Source organism: Megachile rotundata, chromosome 6 (assembly GCF_050947335.1).
Source record: "Megachile rotundata isolate GNS110a chromosome 6, iyMegRotu1, whole genome shotgun sequence".
NCBI lineage: Eukaryota > Metazoa > Arthropoda > Insecta > Hymenoptera > Megachilidae > Megachile > Megachile rotundata.
This window is the reverse complement of record NC_134988.1, coordinates 16,702,874-16,721,720: the sequence shown is the minus strand read 5'-3', so window position 1 is coordinate 16,721,720 and position 18,847 is coordinate 16,702,874. Positions and strand designations below refer to the sequence as shown.

General features: G+C 49.0%; 2 protein-coding genes across 8 annotated transcripts; one reads left to right on the top strand and one right to left on the bottom strand.

The window, feature by feature from the left end:
- Positions 1–28: 28 nt before the first annotated feature.
- On the top strand, positions 29–3,747 carry LOC100883001 (ATP-dependent RNA helicase DDX42). Of its 5 annotated transcripts, none has more exons than XM_012287535.2 (10): positions 29–138; positions 519–886; positions 956–1,228; positions 1,306–1,846; positions 1,920–2,148; positions 2,250–2,524; positions 2,605–2,755; positions 2,834–3,168; positions 3,249–3,377; positions 3,453–3,747. In XM_012287535.2, the coding sequence occupies exons 2-10, from the start codon at positions 672–674 to the stop codon at positions 3,627–3,629; spliced, it is 2,325 nt and encodes a 774-aa protein (XP_012142925.1). In that variant the 5' UTR covers positions 29–138; positions 519–671; the 3' UTR covers positions 3,630–3,747. The 5 variants fall into 5 exon arrangements, with proteins under 5 accessions (XP_012142925.1, XP_076388673.1, XP_076388674.1 ...); XM_076532558.1 differs by having other exon boundaries at positions 36–138; positions 659–886; XM_076532559.1 differs by having other exon boundaries at positions 45–138; positions 656–886.
- Positions 3,748–3,806: 59 nt separating this feature from the next.
- On the bottom strand, positions 3,807–17,985 carry LOC100879681 (uncharacterized). 3 transcript variants are annotated; one of them, XM_076532552.1, is made up of 8 exons: positions 16,198–17,985; positions 15,675–16,105; positions 13,939–14,151; positions 13,715–13,853; positions 9,035–9,161; positions 7,765–7,813; positions 7,511–7,690; positions 3,807–7,423 (listed from the first exon to the last, which is right to left on the bottom strand). In XM_076532552.1, the coding sequence occupies exons 2-8, from the start codon at positions 15,968–15,970 to the stop codon at positions 4,837–4,839; spliced, it is 3,591 nt and encodes a 1,196-aa protein (XP_076388667.1). In that variant the 5' UTR covers positions 15,971–16,105; positions 16,198–17,985; the 3' UTR covers positions 3,807–4,836. The 3 variants fall into 3 exon arrangements, with proteins under 3 accessions (XP_076388667.1, XP_076388668.1, XP_076388669.1); XM_076532553.1 differs by lacking the exons at positions 13,715–13,853; positions 13,939–14,151; positions 16,198–17,985 and having other exon boundaries at positions 15,675–15,962; XM_076532554.1 differs by lacking the exons at positions 13,715–13,853; positions 13,939–14,151; positions 15,675–16,105; positions 16,198–17,985 and adding an exon at positions 9,460–10,565.
- Positions 17,986–18,847: the final 862 nt, after the last annotated feature.

The following is an 18,847-nucleotide window of genomic DNA, read 5'->3' as shown; positions in this document are numbered from 1 at the left end:
TTAAAATACCGAAGGCTCCGCTTGGGGGCAGCACCGTCTAAGTTGTTGCAGTATGTATGTACTTTACCGTTCGATATTGGAGTAAAGTCGCATTTTGTTAGATGTGAAATTTGTTTGCTCGAAGGATATTTGCGTAAGGTATTTGCCTCGCGTAATTTCTCCGAAATATTGGTGAAACAGTGAAACAGTGGCTACGCGTAAAAAGAACACGTTCTAACATTGTACAGAAAATTAGTGGATTACAAAGGTCTCCTAACCTCTTCCTTTCCGTTTATCCAAAAATAATAAATATCTACTACCAAAAATGATTTCGTAATGTTGCTAAAATAGTGCCGTGCAAATGTTACTTTGTACCTTCTTGCACATTCTGTACTATAGGTGTTATTTTAACGAATACAAACTAGAAATAGTACCAGTTATTTCACTGATTTTCTCTCTTACATTTTTGGTCGTTTTTGAACAAAGCGCATTGACGATGCGTGAGAGTAAATAGCAATATTTTTATTCGTTTTAAATAGACCATGAGGGAATTATAGTTAACCAACCAGATCAAGAAGCTGTTGGAAATAGAGAACTACTAGTGAATCCAACTTTCAAAGCTGACTAGCTGTAATATTAGGGTAAGCAAGTGATTGTTAATGTATCCATGTTTTAGTAGATATTAGAAAAGCATGAGTTATCACCGTGGAGGTGGTAACAAGCCGAAAGGCTTCGGGTTTGGTGGTTTCCAAATGACCCGCACCAAAAGGACTGGCTCTAATGTACCACCACCTCCTCCAAATTCAACATTGAGCAAGCAAGGATACCACACTATGAATTCTATCACTGAAAATGCCTTGTCAGCCTGTTGGGGAATGCCAAAAAAACGTAGTAAAACAGAGGAAGAGTGAGTATGAATTGTAACAAAGTATCAGAGACCATGCAGGAACTAAATTCTAGCTTGCATTAATATTAGATACTTTGAGGACGACGATGATCCGCCACCGTTCTCTTTAGAATATATCCCAGCACCTGGGTCTCCCACGTACGACTGGATGAAGAAATCGACGCCGAAAGAAAACAGCGACAGCGAGGAAGATCCGCTGGACGCGTTCATGGCTGGCATAGATGCCGAAGTAAAGAAAAACAATTACGAAGCACAACTCGCGGAAGATGATCGTAAAGAGGACAAATCTAAAGGGTTCAGAGCGGACATCGATTGCGAGGACGACGAAGAAAGTTATTACAGGTAAGTTGCGAGGGTTTTCCGAAACGAAGAACTCGACGGAAAACGAAGAGAAATGACGGAATTGTTTATCCAACAAGGTACATGGAGGAAAACCCAACCGCGGGTTTACAACAAGAGGAATCTGACCAAGAGATCGAATACGACGAGGATGGGAATCCTATCGCGCCTCCTAAAAAGAAAGAGATTGATCCTCTGCCTCCCATCGATCACAGCGAAATACAATACGAATCGTTCGAGAAAAACTTCTACAACGTTCACGACGAAATTGCCAGCTTAAGCAAGCAACAGATTGACGATTTGAGGAAAACGTTGGGGATAAAGGTATCTGGTCCCTCGCCGCCTAACCCGGTCACCAGTTTCGGTCACTTTGGCTTTGACGATGCGTTAATAAAAGCAATTAGAAAAAACGAATATACCCAACCCACTCCCATCCAAGCTCAAGCTGTCCCTGCTGCGTTAAGTGGCAGGGACATAATAGGTATAGCGAAGACTGGTAGCGGTAAAACCGCGGCCTTCATTTGGCCCATGTTGGTTCACATAATGGATCAGAGAGAACTAAAGGCTGGCGACGGACCTATCGGCTTGATTCTTGCTCCTACGAGAGAATTGTCTCAACAGGTATTTTAAGTTAAACACATACGATTTAAGATGCATACAGTGTGCAGTACCATCGATTCGCTTGTATTCGTAGATTTATCAAGAAGCAAGAAAGTTTGGGAAAGTGTATAACATTCAAGTGTGTTGCTGTTACGGTGGCGGCAGCAAGTGGGAACAAAGTAAAGCGTTGGAAGGGGGTGCAGAGATAGTAGTCGCAACACCGGGTAGAATTATAGATTTAGTTAAAATGAAAGCCACGAATTTAACCAGAGTAACGTTCTTGGTATTGGATGAGGCCGATAGAATGTTCGATATGGGTTTCGGTAAGGAGCAAAACAGGAGCATTCGAGCGCACGATCTAATTGCCTAGATCGATTTATCGATAAAACTTGCTTCACTCGGTTATCGTCTTACTTTATTTCAGAGCCACAAGTACGATCAATCTGTAATCACGTTAGGCCGGACAGGCAAACGCTGTTGTTCAGTGCAACTTTTAAAAAGAGGGTAGAAAAGCTCGCGAGGGACGTTTTAACGGATCCGGTTAGAATAGTTCAAGGAGACGTTGGCGAAGCGAACGCGGACGTTACTCAACACGTAATAGTCTTCAATAATAATCCAACCGGCAAGTGGACTTGGTTGCTGCAAAACCTGGTCGAATTTCTGAGTGCTGGTAGCCTGTTAATCTTTGTGACCAAAAAGGTCAGTCGATCGCGATCGTGCGAGTTTCCTGAATGAACTAGTATCGAGAAAATATGTATTGTTCGATTTACGTGCCGCAGCTTAACGCCGAAGAACTCGCAAACAATCTCAAGTTGAAAGAGTTGGACGTTTTGCTTCTACACGGTGACATGGACCAGATCGAAAGGAATAAAGTGATCACGGCTTTTAAGAAGAAGGAAGTCAGTACTTTGGTCGCTACCGACGTCGCTGGTAACGTTACTACTTGGATCTCTTTCGTGGGTACGTTGCCCCACGTTTCAGCGAAACTCATCCTGTAATTTCCTGCAGCCCGAGGTTTGGACATTCCACATATCAGAACCGTCGTCAATTACGACATCGCGCGAGATATCGATACTCACACGCATAGGATAGGTAGGACGGGTCGAGCCGGCGAAAAGGGTACGGCGTATACCCTCGTGACGGAGAAGGACAAAGAATTCGCCGGTCATCTAGTCCGAAATTTGGAAGGAGCGAACCAAGAGGTACCAAAGAGCCTTATGGACTTGGCGATGCAAAGCGCTTGGTTCCGAAAGTCGAGGTTCAAAGGTGGGAAAGGAAAAAGTTTGAACGTTGGGGGAGCTGGACTTGGTTTCAGAGGAAGACCCGACACTTCGTCCACTTCGGTATTTACTTACTGAATTTTATTTTATAATAAATTTCCCCCGGATGAGAATAAGGTAATTGGAAATTATTACGATTACAGAGCAGCGGTTCTTCGTCGCAAGGGTCAAAAGACATAAGCGAAGTTGTCAAGAAACTAGAGAGACACGGACCCGGTAGTGATCGATTATCCGCCATGAAAGCGGCGTTTCGCAGTCAGTACAATTCTCAGGTAAGCGATGTTTTTTACGAGATAAAGCATAACGGTTAGCTCAGGTGTTATAAGCGGATGATTATTCGGTTTCAGTTCCGGGCATCGTCGGATCACACGTGGGAACAAACTATTACGCGTCCTTCGGTGATCATGCCGCCGCCTCCTCCTGTACCTCCGAAACCAAATACGGAACAATCGCGAACTCAGAACAGTCAAGCGTCGAATACCAGCGGAGAAAGGAAGAGAGTTAGAAAGAGTCGATGGGAATAATCGAGCGACGACGAAATTACCATTATTTTGTGTATATTACTATTATTATCGCTAACGATATGCAAAGGAACGACGATGCCGAATTGTTTTATATTATAATAAAATTTAATTTTACCAACTTGGCGCCGAGCTAAAGGTTCCGTTTATTTCCTTCCAGCTAGGAATAATGTAACAACGTTCAATGGGCAAGAGTCTTTATTGAGATAATTTTGATACAAAATTGAATCGGTCGTTGGATTAAAATCTAAACGCGGTATAATTCTATGTACCTATCGACTTCGATAAAATGCCAAGCACTACGATATAAATTGAACGATCGCTTTCGATTTGCGCCAATTAAATCGTGACTGCTAACACTTCAAAAAAAAGTTCGATAGACAGTAAAATTAGTAGATAGCTGCATCGTAAAAGGATAATCTCGTGAGTGAGCAATTTTCCTGAACGCGAGTTACGACGTTCTTTCAATAATTTCTTCGAAGATTAAGCATCTGCTCGTCGAAGCGTAATGTGCATAATGAAAAATGCATACGTTTCTTACATTAACAGTTCAATGCTTCTCGTAGTTTCTTCAGCAAAGATTTCGCCATCGTCGCGCAGTCATGTTCTCGCGTTTACTTACTCGAGATATTTGTTTAGAACGAGTCATTATCATAATTGTCCTCGTAAGGAAATCATTGCCACGATCGTGTATTTATCGACTTCGTTATAACTTATCGCTTTTAAACACGAAATCAGCACCGTAGATTAACTTTCTTTTTTTCATAATCGACGAGTAGCGCGATTTCCTCTCGCTGATCGATTCTACGCGCTTTAAAATTGTTCCGAGACACCGCTCGATATGGAGATTAAGTCAAGGATACGGCTGCGACGATTGATCGCGTTAGATCTCCATGTATGACGACACGACTCTCGGGTGGGATGTAAATGACGGGTTACCGTTTGTTGCGTATGATTCGATGACACACGTTCGCGGATTATTCGTCTATCAACTCTGCTGCCATGGAAGTTGACGGCTTACGTTAAAATTCCGATCGCGCGATATCGTTTCACCGATGGTCAAGGTTGTCCGCTCATTTCTGGTCCGACAAAGGATGTCGTGTAAAAAAAAAAGAAAAAATTCCTCCGTTCGGTTGACAGAATTCTGGTCTGAGTCACCAAAATCGGGAAAGTCCGAGCACGCTAGAAATGTTCGCGAAGAAGTCTGTTTTTACGAGTTGACGTATTGAGACATCGCGGGACTGCTTTTCCTCCTGATTTTCTCGTTTTGTTGCGATCCGTTCAACTGACTGACAGGCTTTTTACTGGCGTCGTTGTTCTTGTTGAATTTCTCCATGGCTCTGCTGTAGGATCCCGTGCAAACTCTGCCCCAAAGTCTTTTGTCTTCCGTGCACTGTTTGTTCCTTCCTTCGCTCGAGGTTCTCTGGATCTCGTTTCTTCTTCGAACTTTGCTGGGGTCCTCCTTCTCCGTCTGCTGAACATCCTCCCAAGAGACGTTCACGTCCGACTGCACGCTGGAAGGTGTTGGACAGCTGCTGTCGCTGGACAAAGAAGAGGATCTTACGAAGGAGGGTGGCACGACCAGTTTCGTTTTATTATCTTCTTCTTTGGAAGGCGAGCTCGAAGGCGGTTCACTTTTGGCACGACTACTTCCTCGATTTCCACTCTCGTTCGAATCTTGATTGTCGTGAACAAAATTGTCGTTTAAGATTATCTTGGCTATCGATGTTCTTTTCCGTAAATTTTCCAAATTCTCTTTCGGCGTGCTTTGGAACGTGTCCACCCTTTGTAGAATGTCTTTCAAGTTTACGTTGACGCATTCCGTTGCGCAAGGTTTCGGTCGATCCGTTCTCTGCACCTTTGGGTTTGATTTCCCGTTCGAAACCGAGGAAACCGTCCTTTTAATCGTGTCCTGCGAATCTTCCTTAACGTGGCACGTTACTTCAGGATATATGTAATTTGGAAGTCTTTCTTTTTGACGAGTGAAAGTCGTGGTCTTCTGAAGCTTTTCGTTCGATGCTTCCGTCGCGTTTAATTTGGCACCCTTTACGCAACGCTTGTATTTCTCGTCTATCGTGGTATCGACGTTGTTGCGAGTCGAATCTTCCGCAAAGATGGAATCACCGTTGATTTCGATCGGTGGAACGATCATCGACCATCGGTCCTCTTTGTCCCATTTTTCTTTCGCTTCCTCGTTATCCAACTTGTTTTCGTCGTTCGAAGGAGGAACGTCACTTTCGACCTTGATCTTTTCTCGATTATCGTTATCCTCGTCTTCGTCCTCGTTTGCCGAATCGTTGACAAAGTTCTTCAGAATCCCTTCGTTCTTCTCGCTCTTTTTTCTCAGCTCTTCCCAATTCTTCCGCGGCTTGTAACTGGTCTTTCGCCTAACGATCTTACTTTCGCTGATGTTGATGTCCGGTATAAAGAGCCTCAGCGCCTTTGTTCCGGTCGGGAAAGTTACCTCGTTTATCCTCTTCTCGGTCATTATCGCTTCCAAGCTGGTTCTCGAGGCGACTTCCTGGTGTTTGTTAAACGCTGAGACAAGCTGCGCCACCGTGTACTTTGGTTCGTCGGTTTCCGACTCGGTCGAACGGTCCTCTTTGTCGTCCGAAGTTGCCGAATTGTTCGAGTGACTCGATGCGTCCGAGTGTTGGCGTTGACAAGCTCGTTTACCGGCTATCAGATTCGATTCACGATTCGTTTCGCGAGTCATCGGCGTTTCGTCCGACTCTTCGGTGAGCGTGTCCGATTCGATCGATTTCAACGAGTCGAGATTCTCCTCCGATTCGAAAGACTGTCCACTCGATATTTCCGGTTGATCCTCTATTTTTTCATCTGGCTGGACCTCGGGCGACGATAAAATGTTCGAGATTTCGTTGTCGGCATCGGCTCGGAGGCGATCGATAGTCTCCTCCGGTCGAGACACTTCCACCTTTGGAACGTTCGCGTTTTCCTCATCGAAACGTTTCTTCGTTTCACCGAGACTGGGTATGTCGTCGCAGGAGAGACGATCGTCCACGACGTAAGCGTGCGAAGCATCGATTTCGGCGCCTAATCGTTTGAAGATGGGCAACATGTCCTCGGTCTTGGCACGCTGATAGCTCTTCCTTCTTCGTCGGAGACACTCCAGGCTACGGTATATGTCCAACATCCCTTGGGACTTCGACAACGATCTCAGACCGTAAAGCTTCTCTCGCGATTTGCTCATCACCGGATTTATTATCATTCGCGTTTGCAACGAACTCGAGGTTGCCGAGGGATTCCCGTTGAGCAAACACGCCTGCGATTGAATTCGATTCAGGCTTCGTATTCTGGACAGCAAACCTCGGCTGGGACCGTGATTCAGATTCGCTTGCGATCGACTCTGAGCGCGACTCAGCAAGCCTTGAGTTTGCTCTTTGTTCAGCAAATAGCTCTGGCTGGCGCAACTTAAATTCGTTCTGGATGAATTTAGACTGGTTCGAGAGTCGGCCGGACTCGGGAAGTCTTCGCTACCCTCGAGGCTAGATCGGCTTCCGGTGAGCCGGTGACTCAGACACATCTCGCTTTGACTCAGCAAACAGTCCTGCAAACTTTGATCGCGATGATTCGACTCTTGAACGTCGCTCGACAGATTCGCTTGGCTGCTCGCTTGGCTCAAGAGCGCCGCTCTTCGCAGATTCTCCCTGCCGACCACTCGCTCCAGAAGGACTTCCCTCGATTTCGACAGGTATCTTCTCAGGTGAGGCGACGCTTGTGTAGGTGCCGCGCGCAACCAATCGTGACGCAGGCATTGTTTCGCGGTCATTCGTGCGCTGAAATCGAGATCGGCTCGCTTACGAGAGGATATTTATTCGCGAGCGAGCGAGGCTAGCTCGTACACTGGCAAATTTATGGCTCACCTTGGGTCTAGCACCAGAAGCTTCGCGACGAAATCTTTTGCCTGCGCCGAGACGTCTCCGAACAGCTCCTCCGGGAAGTCTACCTCGCCTAGAGAAATATTTTGGAACGTTTCTTGATCGGTCTCGCCGCCGAACGGAGAGAACCCCGTCAACAACACGTACGTCGTAACACCCAGAGACCTGCAATGCGCCGACATTTACGAAATTGTTAACGTCGTTTCGACAACGAAATTTATGAATCCGTTTATACGCACCACATGTCAGCGGCCAACGTGATAGGTTCGTAGTGCAAGATTTCGGGCGCTGAAACGAACGGAGACGTTAATCGGTGAATCGTTCGGTTGAACAGCCTCGTTCGAATTCGTGATATCATCTAGAGACGTCGTGTTTACTCGTAAAACGAAAATTGGATTCGCGAGTCGTAGGCGTGGACGATCGAGAAACTCGAATAACGCGTTATTATGATTATTACGCGTGCTTTTCAGGTCTCGTAGAATCCATAAAACTGTTATATACGTTTGATCAGCCAGTCTACTTGTCGGATAAATTTCGCCGATTAAATCACGATCGTTCCCGCGTCTCGGACGTTGCGACGAGACGCGTCAAACTCAATTTAGATGTTCGACGATACCCGCGCTACTCCAATTATTCGACGTAGCGATACGATCGACGGGAATAATGGACACGCATCAATTATGTCGCCAATTATACTGGCCGCGATTCTCGTTGAATAAATTTTGCCGGCGATTCTCCGTTTTCACGCGTCGCTCCGATCGAACGTAAAACGTCGAGAGTACGCGTAATAATCGGTAACGATCGGTGCACGATTCGAACGCGATCAACTGTAAATTGCGCGAGCAATTAAGATTTATCGTAATAATTCCCGGGGTTCAGTCTGTTATAAGTTTCTACAAAAGTTGAGTCGCGCTTCGGGCGTCGGTTGGTCGATCGAACAGGATTCCGATAACTGTTCTTTCGTCGATCTCGAACGAAGACGTCAAAGTCTATTAGCGACGCTCGACGCGACGAGATTCAAAGCACCGACCGTAAATATGCTTACGCATTTCCGTGTTGATCGATCGTATAGATGATCACGCTTATCTCTGACGAACGGTCCAACAGTTTATCGAAGGTCGATAATCGGTAACTTCGACAACGACGTCGCGCAATAAGGTTAACGTGTCAATTAATATCGATTATGTTTACGATCTTGCTCGCGGGAGAGGTGGTCAATTAGCGGGGCAAGGTATCGATTGGTAGCAATTAAACGACGACGAAAGAGGAGCAAAGCGCCGACGCTGTTTAACTTGTCGTCGAACGAAGGTAACGCGAGCGATACATCATCCAGATACCGGTATCGCGGCGCTTTATATCTTCCGAGCGACTTGAAATTCGGCGAAACGCGCGAAACGAGGCGGCGTTGCTACAAACGAAACGTCTGCTCGTTCCTTTTCGTCCGCGTATCGCGATCGCGCGTCCGATAAACCGGACAAAGTTGTCCGATCGCGAAATCCGGCTGCTTACCCACGTAATCCGGTGTCCCCAAGATCTCACGAACCTCCGTCCCCTCTAACACCACTCTCGAGATCTCGAAATCGCACAGTTTCACCTCGCACTCTGGGAAGCTGCCCATCATTACCAGATTCTGAGGCTGCAACATAAAACGGTGCTCACTTTTTTCACCGACATCAATTAGTTGTCGCTTAATCGAGTCGTTAATACCGAGACACGGTCTTTTTCTTCCGCTTTAATTGAATCACGAACATAAATAACGCGTAAACGACGCAAACTCGCTCTTAACTTTGAAAACGAGCTCGTTAATATTCTTAACGCCGTTGTCAGGTTCGATTATAAGTAAATTCGATCATTGTTCGATCGATTTTCGTCGAGCTCTGGCGTGCGTCGTTATTAAGATATTCGACTCTATGTAAATCGCTAAATTTGCATACGTTTATATTCGGTACAGCCAGAGGTGCCTTCGCTGGTAACGCCACTCGCTACAACTTTGTAACACTTGCTAAACAAAGCGGATAAATCGATTCGAGTTCGCGAGATAGCCGTGATCAATGATTTACGGTACGTAGTCGTGTCGAAAGGGAAGGAAGGAAATCAGATTCGCCATCTCGCCAATGGCGGCGCATAGCTTCATGCCACACGATGGAGTATTTCCTATTCTCACATGCATTCTCGATGATCTACGCTAGCGGGAAAAAAATGTTTAAAGAACGCTGACAATTAATGGCGAGCTAATCAACCGATCGAGCGCGTTCTTTTACGCGTCACGTTGGTTTGCCTGGCGAGTTTGCTCGACGGGACGTCTCGTATCTTGCGACTCTATTCGGTACGACGCTGCAAGTTTTTACCGCGCTTCGCCATTTTGGTGACCGAGCGTAATAGTTACGTTTAAATTATTGCTTTCGAAGCGAATATATTTTCCGGCCGAAGAGCGGACGAAACGACGAGCGGACAACGTTGCGCGATTGCGTGGCAGACTGCTTCGCGATTCGCGCTTCATCGAGAAGAACATCGCGAACATTTACATAAACACGGTAGATGCTGTTACGATAAATTCGAGCGCGTACGGCGAATAGAATGGAATATTAAGTTTCTCGGTGAACAAGCGCGATCGAGGCTACGATCTTCGCTTCGTAGTCGCAGCCTGCAACGTGGACAAGATTTTCATTTTTTTTCTTGCAAGCGAGAGGACGCGTTTTATTCGCGCGGCGAGAGTCGCACGAGAATGCAACCTATATTCTCGGTCTCGCGTCGTTTCGCGAAGCGTAGATTTCTCAACGGCCGGTTCTTCGCGTTTCCTTATACACGTCGTCGCTGCAAGTTCCCGGCTTAACGAGCACGCTCGGAATCGCCGCGCCCGAATCTGCTTCGATCGTTGACGCGTTGAAAGTCGTAACCGGTAGCCCGTTTAGATAAAATCGACTCGATGACAATGGTACTTTTTGATCGGAACGAGAGCAGCGAAAAAACGAGCAACGAAACACTCGAGTTACGTAAGCGCGTCTCTCGGGAGCAGCAGCAGCAGCAGCAGAAGCAAAAGCAGAGGAAGAAAAAGGAGAAGAAGAAGAATCCGGTAGAATCTTCCTGGCTCGAACGCGTCGAGGTCCTTGAAGACGCTCGTGTGGGCGACTCTGAATATTCAAAGTTTCTCTCGGTAGTCCCGGCACGCGTTCGATAAATAATGACAAAAGGCGTAAAAATAATTCTGGGTCCGCGAGACACGCAATTCCGCGGCAGAGTGTTACGCGTCAAGATTCAAGGGAATCGCGACGGTACGTATCGACGGAGCCGCGTGCATCGAGTGAAATCATCCGATCGCGATAAATCTAATCGCGTCCTTGATGGTACGCGCGTTGATCGACCTTTTTCCTTATTTCGGACGAGCAAGCGTTTCTCGATCGAACGAAACGCGTCTAACCGAATCCCACGCGAAATCTCGTCACGCTGACCAAACAACCGCGTGGGCCGAAACGTCGCGTCGTATACATACAACGCGTTCGACACTCGTATTTTCTCCGAACTCGAGCGGTTCGAACCGTTAATTTCGTTCATTCTACCTCGGCCGGGTTCGTTAAACGGCCATCGGTGAGGAAAGTTGGACCGGCCCGACTAAACGTCGAGAATCGGACTAAACGAGCCACGAGGCGAACGATTAAAACGTTCTCTCCTCCGCTGTTGGAGCAAATGTCGCGAAACACCCAAGAAGCGCTCCAGTTACGGCGAACAGGTTAGCCGCTCGCGTGTTCACGGAGACACTAGTGATTCATCGAACACGAGCTAACGAGGCGAGCAGAACGCGATTACTGGTTCGCGCGAAACACGTGGGAGCTGGAGCGCGTTTCGCTTCTTGCCAGGATTTCTTTCGAATTCGATCGTTTCGCTCGGTTTTTACACTTCGATCGAAAATCGAAGGAGAAGAAGCGGCGTTTCTCCATCGTGTTTCCTTTTCGCGTTGCGCTAACTCCTTCCTTTCTCTTTCGCGGGAATTTTCGCGAGTTATCAGCAGTTGTTCCAGTTATGGTGGTCGCGTGTAGATAGGGAACGTTCGGGTGGCGAGATAGGAACCAGGTGTGATTCACCGACGGACGACAGAGTAAGGGCGTGGTCGTTTCAGCGCGAAAAGCGTGGGGTCTCGGAGCGGAACAGGGCACCACCGATCGCTCTACGCGTTTTTCGGAAACGTTTCTTTCCGAAGGAAACAACGCCTTTGCTCGATCTCCTTTCGCGAGGTTTACGCGTAGCTGGAGAATACGGCGATCCAGATCGATCCAACCACGAGGCGAATTCGACCAGATAGCGTTTCGCCTACGACGCGGTCGGCGGACAATGAGATCGCGCCGATTCGGTGATCGGAGGTGCAGCTGGCGGTCGAACGCGTGCTCGCCAACGTCGACTTGCCTCCTCTCCCTTTCGTACGCGCCCCGCTATAGCCAAATACGGTGCTCGAGTGTTTACGGAGCGCGGGAATAACTTAGGTAAGCGGCACACGCGACGGTTCCCTCGATTCGTTTCGACTAATCGTGCACGATACGAATTCACGAACGATCGGGGAACCCGTGCCGTGTCGTGTAACGAACATTTGCGGGGGCCAAGGCTGTCGGTCGTTGTTGTACCTGAGGTTACGACGTGTAAACGTGCTTCGAAATGATCGATAAACTCCGCGTTTTTGTTTGGAGTAAATCTCGCTGCTTAAAAATACGTTCGGGGGGAAACGGACACGAGGAAGAGGCGTCTCGTCGCGCGAAAAATAAAAAGAAGCAGATTTACGAGCGAAAGGATCGAACGCTTCTCGCTTGATCGAGCGTTAATCGAAGAGCGTACGTTTTTCCGTTGTCCGTTTACGGATCGTAAGTTTGGTCGAAGGCGACAGTGGTACATGCGCGCGCGGTTTTATATAGGTATTCAGGTACACGCAGGGTGTTCCGGAGCGTGAACGCGGAGAACGAGCGATAATCGAATTCGAATTGGACAGCTAAATAAACAACTTTGGTGGTTCGAGGCAAAAGTTTCGCGACACGATTTACGTCGTCGATAAAACTCGGCACGCGCTCGAAACTCGCGTCGCGTAGGTTAACAGTTCGGGCAGACGCCTTGGCCGAGGATGTTGGTCCGTGGCAAAAGCTCGTCGACCTTTCGCGAATTTCTCGCGAGGATAACGAGAAAGAAAGAATCCTTTTATCCGTGGCGGAGAAGTCGGACGACCCCGCCGGATCGCGTCGTACTTTACTGCATCTTTGGATTTTCCTTCCCCCTCTCCCTCGCTCTTTCTCCTCCTTCCCTGTTTCTCGCTTCCGACAACAGCGCTCGTTTCGATTCCACGCTTTGTTCGGCAAGAAAAATTTGCCCGTGAGCAGAGTACGGTGTCGTAAAGAAAAGGAAAGGTAGCTTGCAGCGAATCCCGAGGCGACCAGGACGGCAAATCCTGCGTGGAACTCTTAATTACGCCGACGCGATGCTTTACGAGCGTTGTAGTTTGTCGGTAAAAATGGCAGAAGACGCGGGATCGGTCGTTATTGCCCGTTAAGAGAAAGACGGTCGCCTCGGCGGATTCGCGCGACAAGCTGAAAATACACGGCACGGGCTTTATTCGACGACGCGCGACGCCGAGTACAAAACCTCTTTTCTCCGATCGCGCCGACTAAAAGGTGTTTACGTTTCCGCGATCGCTGTAATAAAAGGCGCGCGTGTATCGAGGGGACACAATAAATTGCTCGTTTCCAGACGCGTTCGAGCTCCGGCGAACGTTTTTGGTCGCGTCGCGCCGCGACGCGTTTTACCGCTCGCGAAACGAGCTTTCGATCGAACCTGTGCAACCTTTGTTCCGACAACACGTAAAAGGCAATTCCAATTAGTTTGCTGTACGTTTATCGCGTTACGGGTCGAGTCGTGGCCGCTTCCGTTTATTTCGGAGCAAAAGGACGGTGGCTTTTAAACGCTAACTTCCAACTACTGATCGGCGTTACCAGTTACCGGTAATCGTGGTACGATTTCGATCGAGTAAGCGAACGATCGACGTCGGAATGGTTTCGCGACGATAGGCGCGCGAAACGGTACGAGTTTTCTCGCGCGAGAAGGAAATCGTCGGAACTATTCGGTGACGCGTCGACGTCGCGCAAAGCCGATTCCGGGATCCGGATATAAGCGGGAAACGTGACAAGTTCGCTTCGACCTTTTATGGGTCGAACTTACCTTGATGTCCAAATGGGCGATATTTCTCTCGTGGAGGTAGGCAAGTCCTTCTACTAGCTGCCTCACAAAGTGCACCACGTCACCTTCGAGGGGCACCAAATCACCGTCGATCAGCGTCTGTAGATCGCCTCCAGGTGCGCTGAAAAGTCGAAAGTTCGAATGGTTCGGTTCGTTGGCCTCGCCGTGGCTTCGTTTCTCGGCATTCGATGCGCGACCGTACTTACTATTCCATCACCAGAATAATTTCCTTGGGCGTCTCGTACACGTCGTGCAATCGAACGACCCGCGGCGATTGCGAGCACAGAGACAACAGAGCGATCTCGTGTCTCAATTCGGCGCTGCAGTCCGCGTTGAATCTGCTCCGCGAGGAGAACTTTGCCGCGTACAGGATGCCGGTCGATCGAGATCGGCACCGATACACTTTCGCCCATTGTCCGCTGTGGAAACGTTTCGAATTAATCGGTCCTTTTCCGCTTGACGCGTCGGACAAACACGGAGGAAGGAAGAAAGCGTTAATGGAAGAAGACGGCTGCGCGAAATTCGGTTGGCTGACACGGCAGGATTTTTACAGCCGTCGCGTGTTGGAGGATTCCGAGCGTCTCTTCGGCAAGGTCGACGCCGCGGCGCCTCGCAAGGCTGCGCCGGCAACGCAGTCGTCGCGCGTAATCGACGCGACGCTGCCGAAGCGATCTCGCTTTTACGCGTGTTTGCCTCCGGTATCGTACGGCAGAGTTTATTGCGCAAACGACCCACGCGAGCGTTCGTCGTGGACGGCTCTCCCGCTGATCGCGTTCTCGAAAGATCGAAACGCGACGCGCGTAGCGTCTCTTCGAGGAGGACATCGCAAAGTTCCTTCGAGCAATTCGGAAACGACCGCGGAGCGTTGTAAATTTCCGAGAGGAAAGTAGACGCCCTTGCGCGCGAGAATCGTCGAATCCTCTCGTCCCCCTCCCGATGCAATTTCACCGAATCGCGTCCTTTAATCGAGCCAGATAAACGGAGAACTCGTAACGAGCATCCGATAGCAACCGCAATTAACTTTAATAACGTTTCCGATTCGAAGACAGGCGAGGCTCGTTTTTCCAGGTCGGTTACCCTCGCACCGCGGTGCGGGGCAATTTTTGCGCGCCGAATGCCGTGGACTCAAGGCCCGCTTCTAAAAGTAATTACCAGGTGTGTTGAGCCGCGCCGTGTTGTGTTGCGTCGTGTTCTGTTGCAGTGGCAGCTCGAATCGCGTTCCGAAGCGATACCGAATCGCAATCATGCTCACTGAATCACCGAGGATACGAGCCGACCAGGTAGATCGCGCTATATACGGTAGTGGCCGCGCATATTATTCCGACAGTCGAGACGATTATTAAATTGCTCGGATTATTGCAGATCGAAGTTCGACCGATCTTAGGAAAATGAAACTTTGTCGACGGAGCAGCTCGGCGTGATACCGCGCGAACCGATTTCTTCGTTACAGTCAATTTTATTATCCCTCTTTAAAGTTGTCGCGAGACTCGTGTTGCGGTAGCTTGGCGATCGAACACGAATTATAAATTTAGCAAATGCGAGACGATTCGCGCCGCGAAACGTCTTTGTAGAGATCATCCCGCAAATCCGTATCGTTAAAGATGCAAAGACACGGTAGGCAATTGGATATCGCGCGACCAACGGATTATACGCGCTCGACGGTAGGTTTCATTGCCCGGTTCGAGTAAATCCAGACTACGAAATCCAGTAAATACGAAAGGAATCAACGTTTATCCGAAGGCGATTGCTCGATTCTTCATGCGATTACTGTAGCCTTTAAATTAAACGAAATCTAAGGTAATATCGTTTTTACAAGGGCGACCGTGCGCGAACGGTGCCTTTCCAGCGAGTAAATCGACCCGTTATCCTTTACGGATTAAGCCGTTTCAAAATTTTCCAAATCGCTCGAGATCGTAAACCGAGTTAAATTTGAACGTCTTACTTTGCGAACGGCTTCGGATCGATCTCGTAGTGCTCCGTGATCGGTCCGGTTTTCACCACCCTGGCGAGTTGAGCCTCTTGAACGAGAACCAACCCCTCCTTCACGTGTTTCTCGCTCCATTGCACTCTGCATCTTCCTCTGCATCGTTCCTCGTTACCGGTCCTGTCGATCGCGCGCTTCGCCTTCGCGTTCGCGCACTTTCCCGACGACGCCTGCAGATTTCGACGCTGAAGTCGCGGGGACGTCTTCCTCGCGGATGACATCGTCGGCGACTGATGATTCGGCTGATAAATCATAACTGTACGCGATCAGACTCGTCGACGAACAGGTCCAAGCATACCGACGGACGCGTCGAACGAACGATGCGACGAGCTGGCGATTTATCGATCGTGACGATCACGACTCGCGAGCAAGTACCAGGGCATCGAGCTCTGGAAGAAAGAACAGTTTCGTTAAAGGAATTCGGCGAACGAGAATCGTTTGCCGAACGAAGAATCGATGCTCCGACTCGGAGCACGCGTACCTGTGCTCGATTTCCCAAACGTTCTTTCGCGCTTCGACTCCGCTGGACAATTGGCGAACGAACTCGCGCTAGATGCACACCGAGACGATCAATGGTTCATTGAACGGGCAGACGCATCGTTGGTCGTGTACGAATATCGGTCCGGTCGAGCTCGCTCGAAAGCATCTCGATGAGAGCGACCGCGATCGCCGTTGGTACGCTCGGATCGCGAGCTTGACGGTCGAACGTTGCGGCTGAAACTGGCCACGAGTCGGCGAGAGACCACAAGCTTCGGCTTCGTTTCAGCCCGCTTCTCTCTGTTCTTTCTTACCGTGGTGCGGACTCGCGGGACCATACACTACCGTTCCTCTCGCTTCCTCTTTCTTTCGAACCGTCCTCCTTGGTCACTCGCTCGCTCGTCTCTCCGATCTCTCGTCTCTCCAGCCTCTCCAGCCACGGAACTCCCTCGCGGATATCTCCTCCTGTCCCACTCTTTCTTCTCCGAGTGGACACGAGAGCGCGGTTGTCGTCGTTGCTGCTGCTGCTGCTGCTTTTAGCGCTGTTTACGCGCTGATATTGCCGCCGTGTATATTCGTTTCTGACGTAGGTGGTACTCGAGCGAGCAAAGCGTACTCGCATTATGCTCGTGCACCAGCGGGCATCTCGTGGATTCGCATCGGAAGACGTTGCGTTATTCCGTTTCTTTCTTCTGGGCCAAAGTGATCGTACGGCGCTTTGTTTTTACCTTTAACGATAACGAAACGACCAACCCGAAGAACGAAGCGAACTTCCCGCTGTCGCGCGATAAACATCAGAGGTCGTTGAATTTTTCACGAACGTCAAAATGTCCGGTTTGTTTGCTCCGAGGGCTTGGATAACGAAACGAGAGGCATAACCACGATTGTAAACGCGTTAATATGTTAATGAACGCGTAGGGGTCTTACCTTCGAGATTTCCATGTCCGATTGTATCGCTTCTTGGAAACGTTAAAGTCGAGCCGTCGATCTCGATTTCAACGAAGCTCGTGCTCCGTCATATTTTCTAGAGCGCTAATCGCGCGCGGCATTGTTCCGCGTTCTCCGTTTCTTTTAATCGCCGCGATAGCCCGATTCGCGGCAGCTTATCGCTCTCGACGATAATTATTTTCAAGCCGTTTCTTCTCGGGGCTCCGGCATAACGAATCAAGACATAGCTCCGCGACGCTATTATGGATCGACCGCAAAAACGACAAGGATGCTCGATCCCACGCCGAAAGGATCCGCAAAGGTCTTTCCCGATCGAGTCTTCTCTAAGGAGAAATCGATTAACGAGCCACTCGAAACGGTTCAAGGATTCGATTTTCCGCTTTGTCCTTTGACTCGACGGTCCGATCGATCTTTGACCGCGCGCCATTTTTCGTCACGCTCTTTACCGCTAGAATTACGCGACGAATCATGATTACTCGGAATCTCGTATCCCCAAGAGTATTCGCCATTCGCGAGTTGTCGCGAGGAAAACTCGAGTGCTCACGTACGTGCGAGTATTCACGGCACCGCGAGAGTGGTGACAAGCAATTAGTACCGACAATTAGCAGCGACGTGTTCGTTCCCGATCGTGCCAAGGCTAATTGCTCGCTTATCCGTCGTTCGTCTACTTTCAATGACGAATTCGCAAGCACTTTTTTGCGGCTCCCCGTAACGTTCACCTTCGACGCGAGAAACAAAACGATTCCTCGCGCCTCCATCGTCTCGCCGCGAATTAATTTTTTGTCGAATCGGGACAATTCCGATCAATCAGATACGGAATGCGAAACAACGCGACATTCCGCCGCGAAAGATTGACGGTTCCGTTAAGAATTTCACGGAGGTTCCAAGTAACGAAGCGGCGCGATTTTTCATCGAACGCGAGGATCAGTAGCTTTCGATTCGTACTCGTTCTCACCGTTATTCTTTCGAGAATAGCGGTCGTTAATCGACGACGAACGTACGTATTCGCTGCCGGCAAACGATTCAAACGCGCACCATTTACGGTCCAAACTAGCAGCTGGAGCGCGAACCCGCGATCGCGTCTCTTCTCTTCTTCGCTTCGTGCCGAGCGAAATCAATTATCGTCGATTCGACGTCGTCTTGTCGGTAACGCGACGTCACCGTAGCGCGCTTAATGATTTCTGTTTATAGGTATACCGGCAGGTGCAATAAATTCAAGCCGCGCGACATTGTTGCTGCCCCGATGGCTCGTTATTCGCGACAACGTCCTCGATTCGATGCGTCGCGTCCACGGGTTCGCGTACATCGAGTCGCAACATCTTACTTTTGTCGTGGAAAAATGAAAACCGATACCGACCGGTTCACGGTCTTTCGCGAGCGCGATGCCGAACGAACGTTCATCTTCTCGCAACGAAAATCGTCGAGAAAGGAAAGAGCTTTTAATTCGAGAAGAACGCGTGGCGCCTACGGAGCGTAACGATCCCGATAACTTTGTTCGCGCCAAGAGCATCAGGGATTTTAGCGAGAGTTCGTTAACGAGTAATTCACCGAGCAACGTCTTAAGCTACCTGATCGCGTTGCTCGTTTTGCCGGTATTCACGGAATTGGTACGCTTCGCGTTTGCTTCTCGCCGCCGCGGAGAACCGCGCCGCGCCGTTCGTAACTTATTGCCCGTCATTCAACGCGCCCGATCCAAGATTCGATTA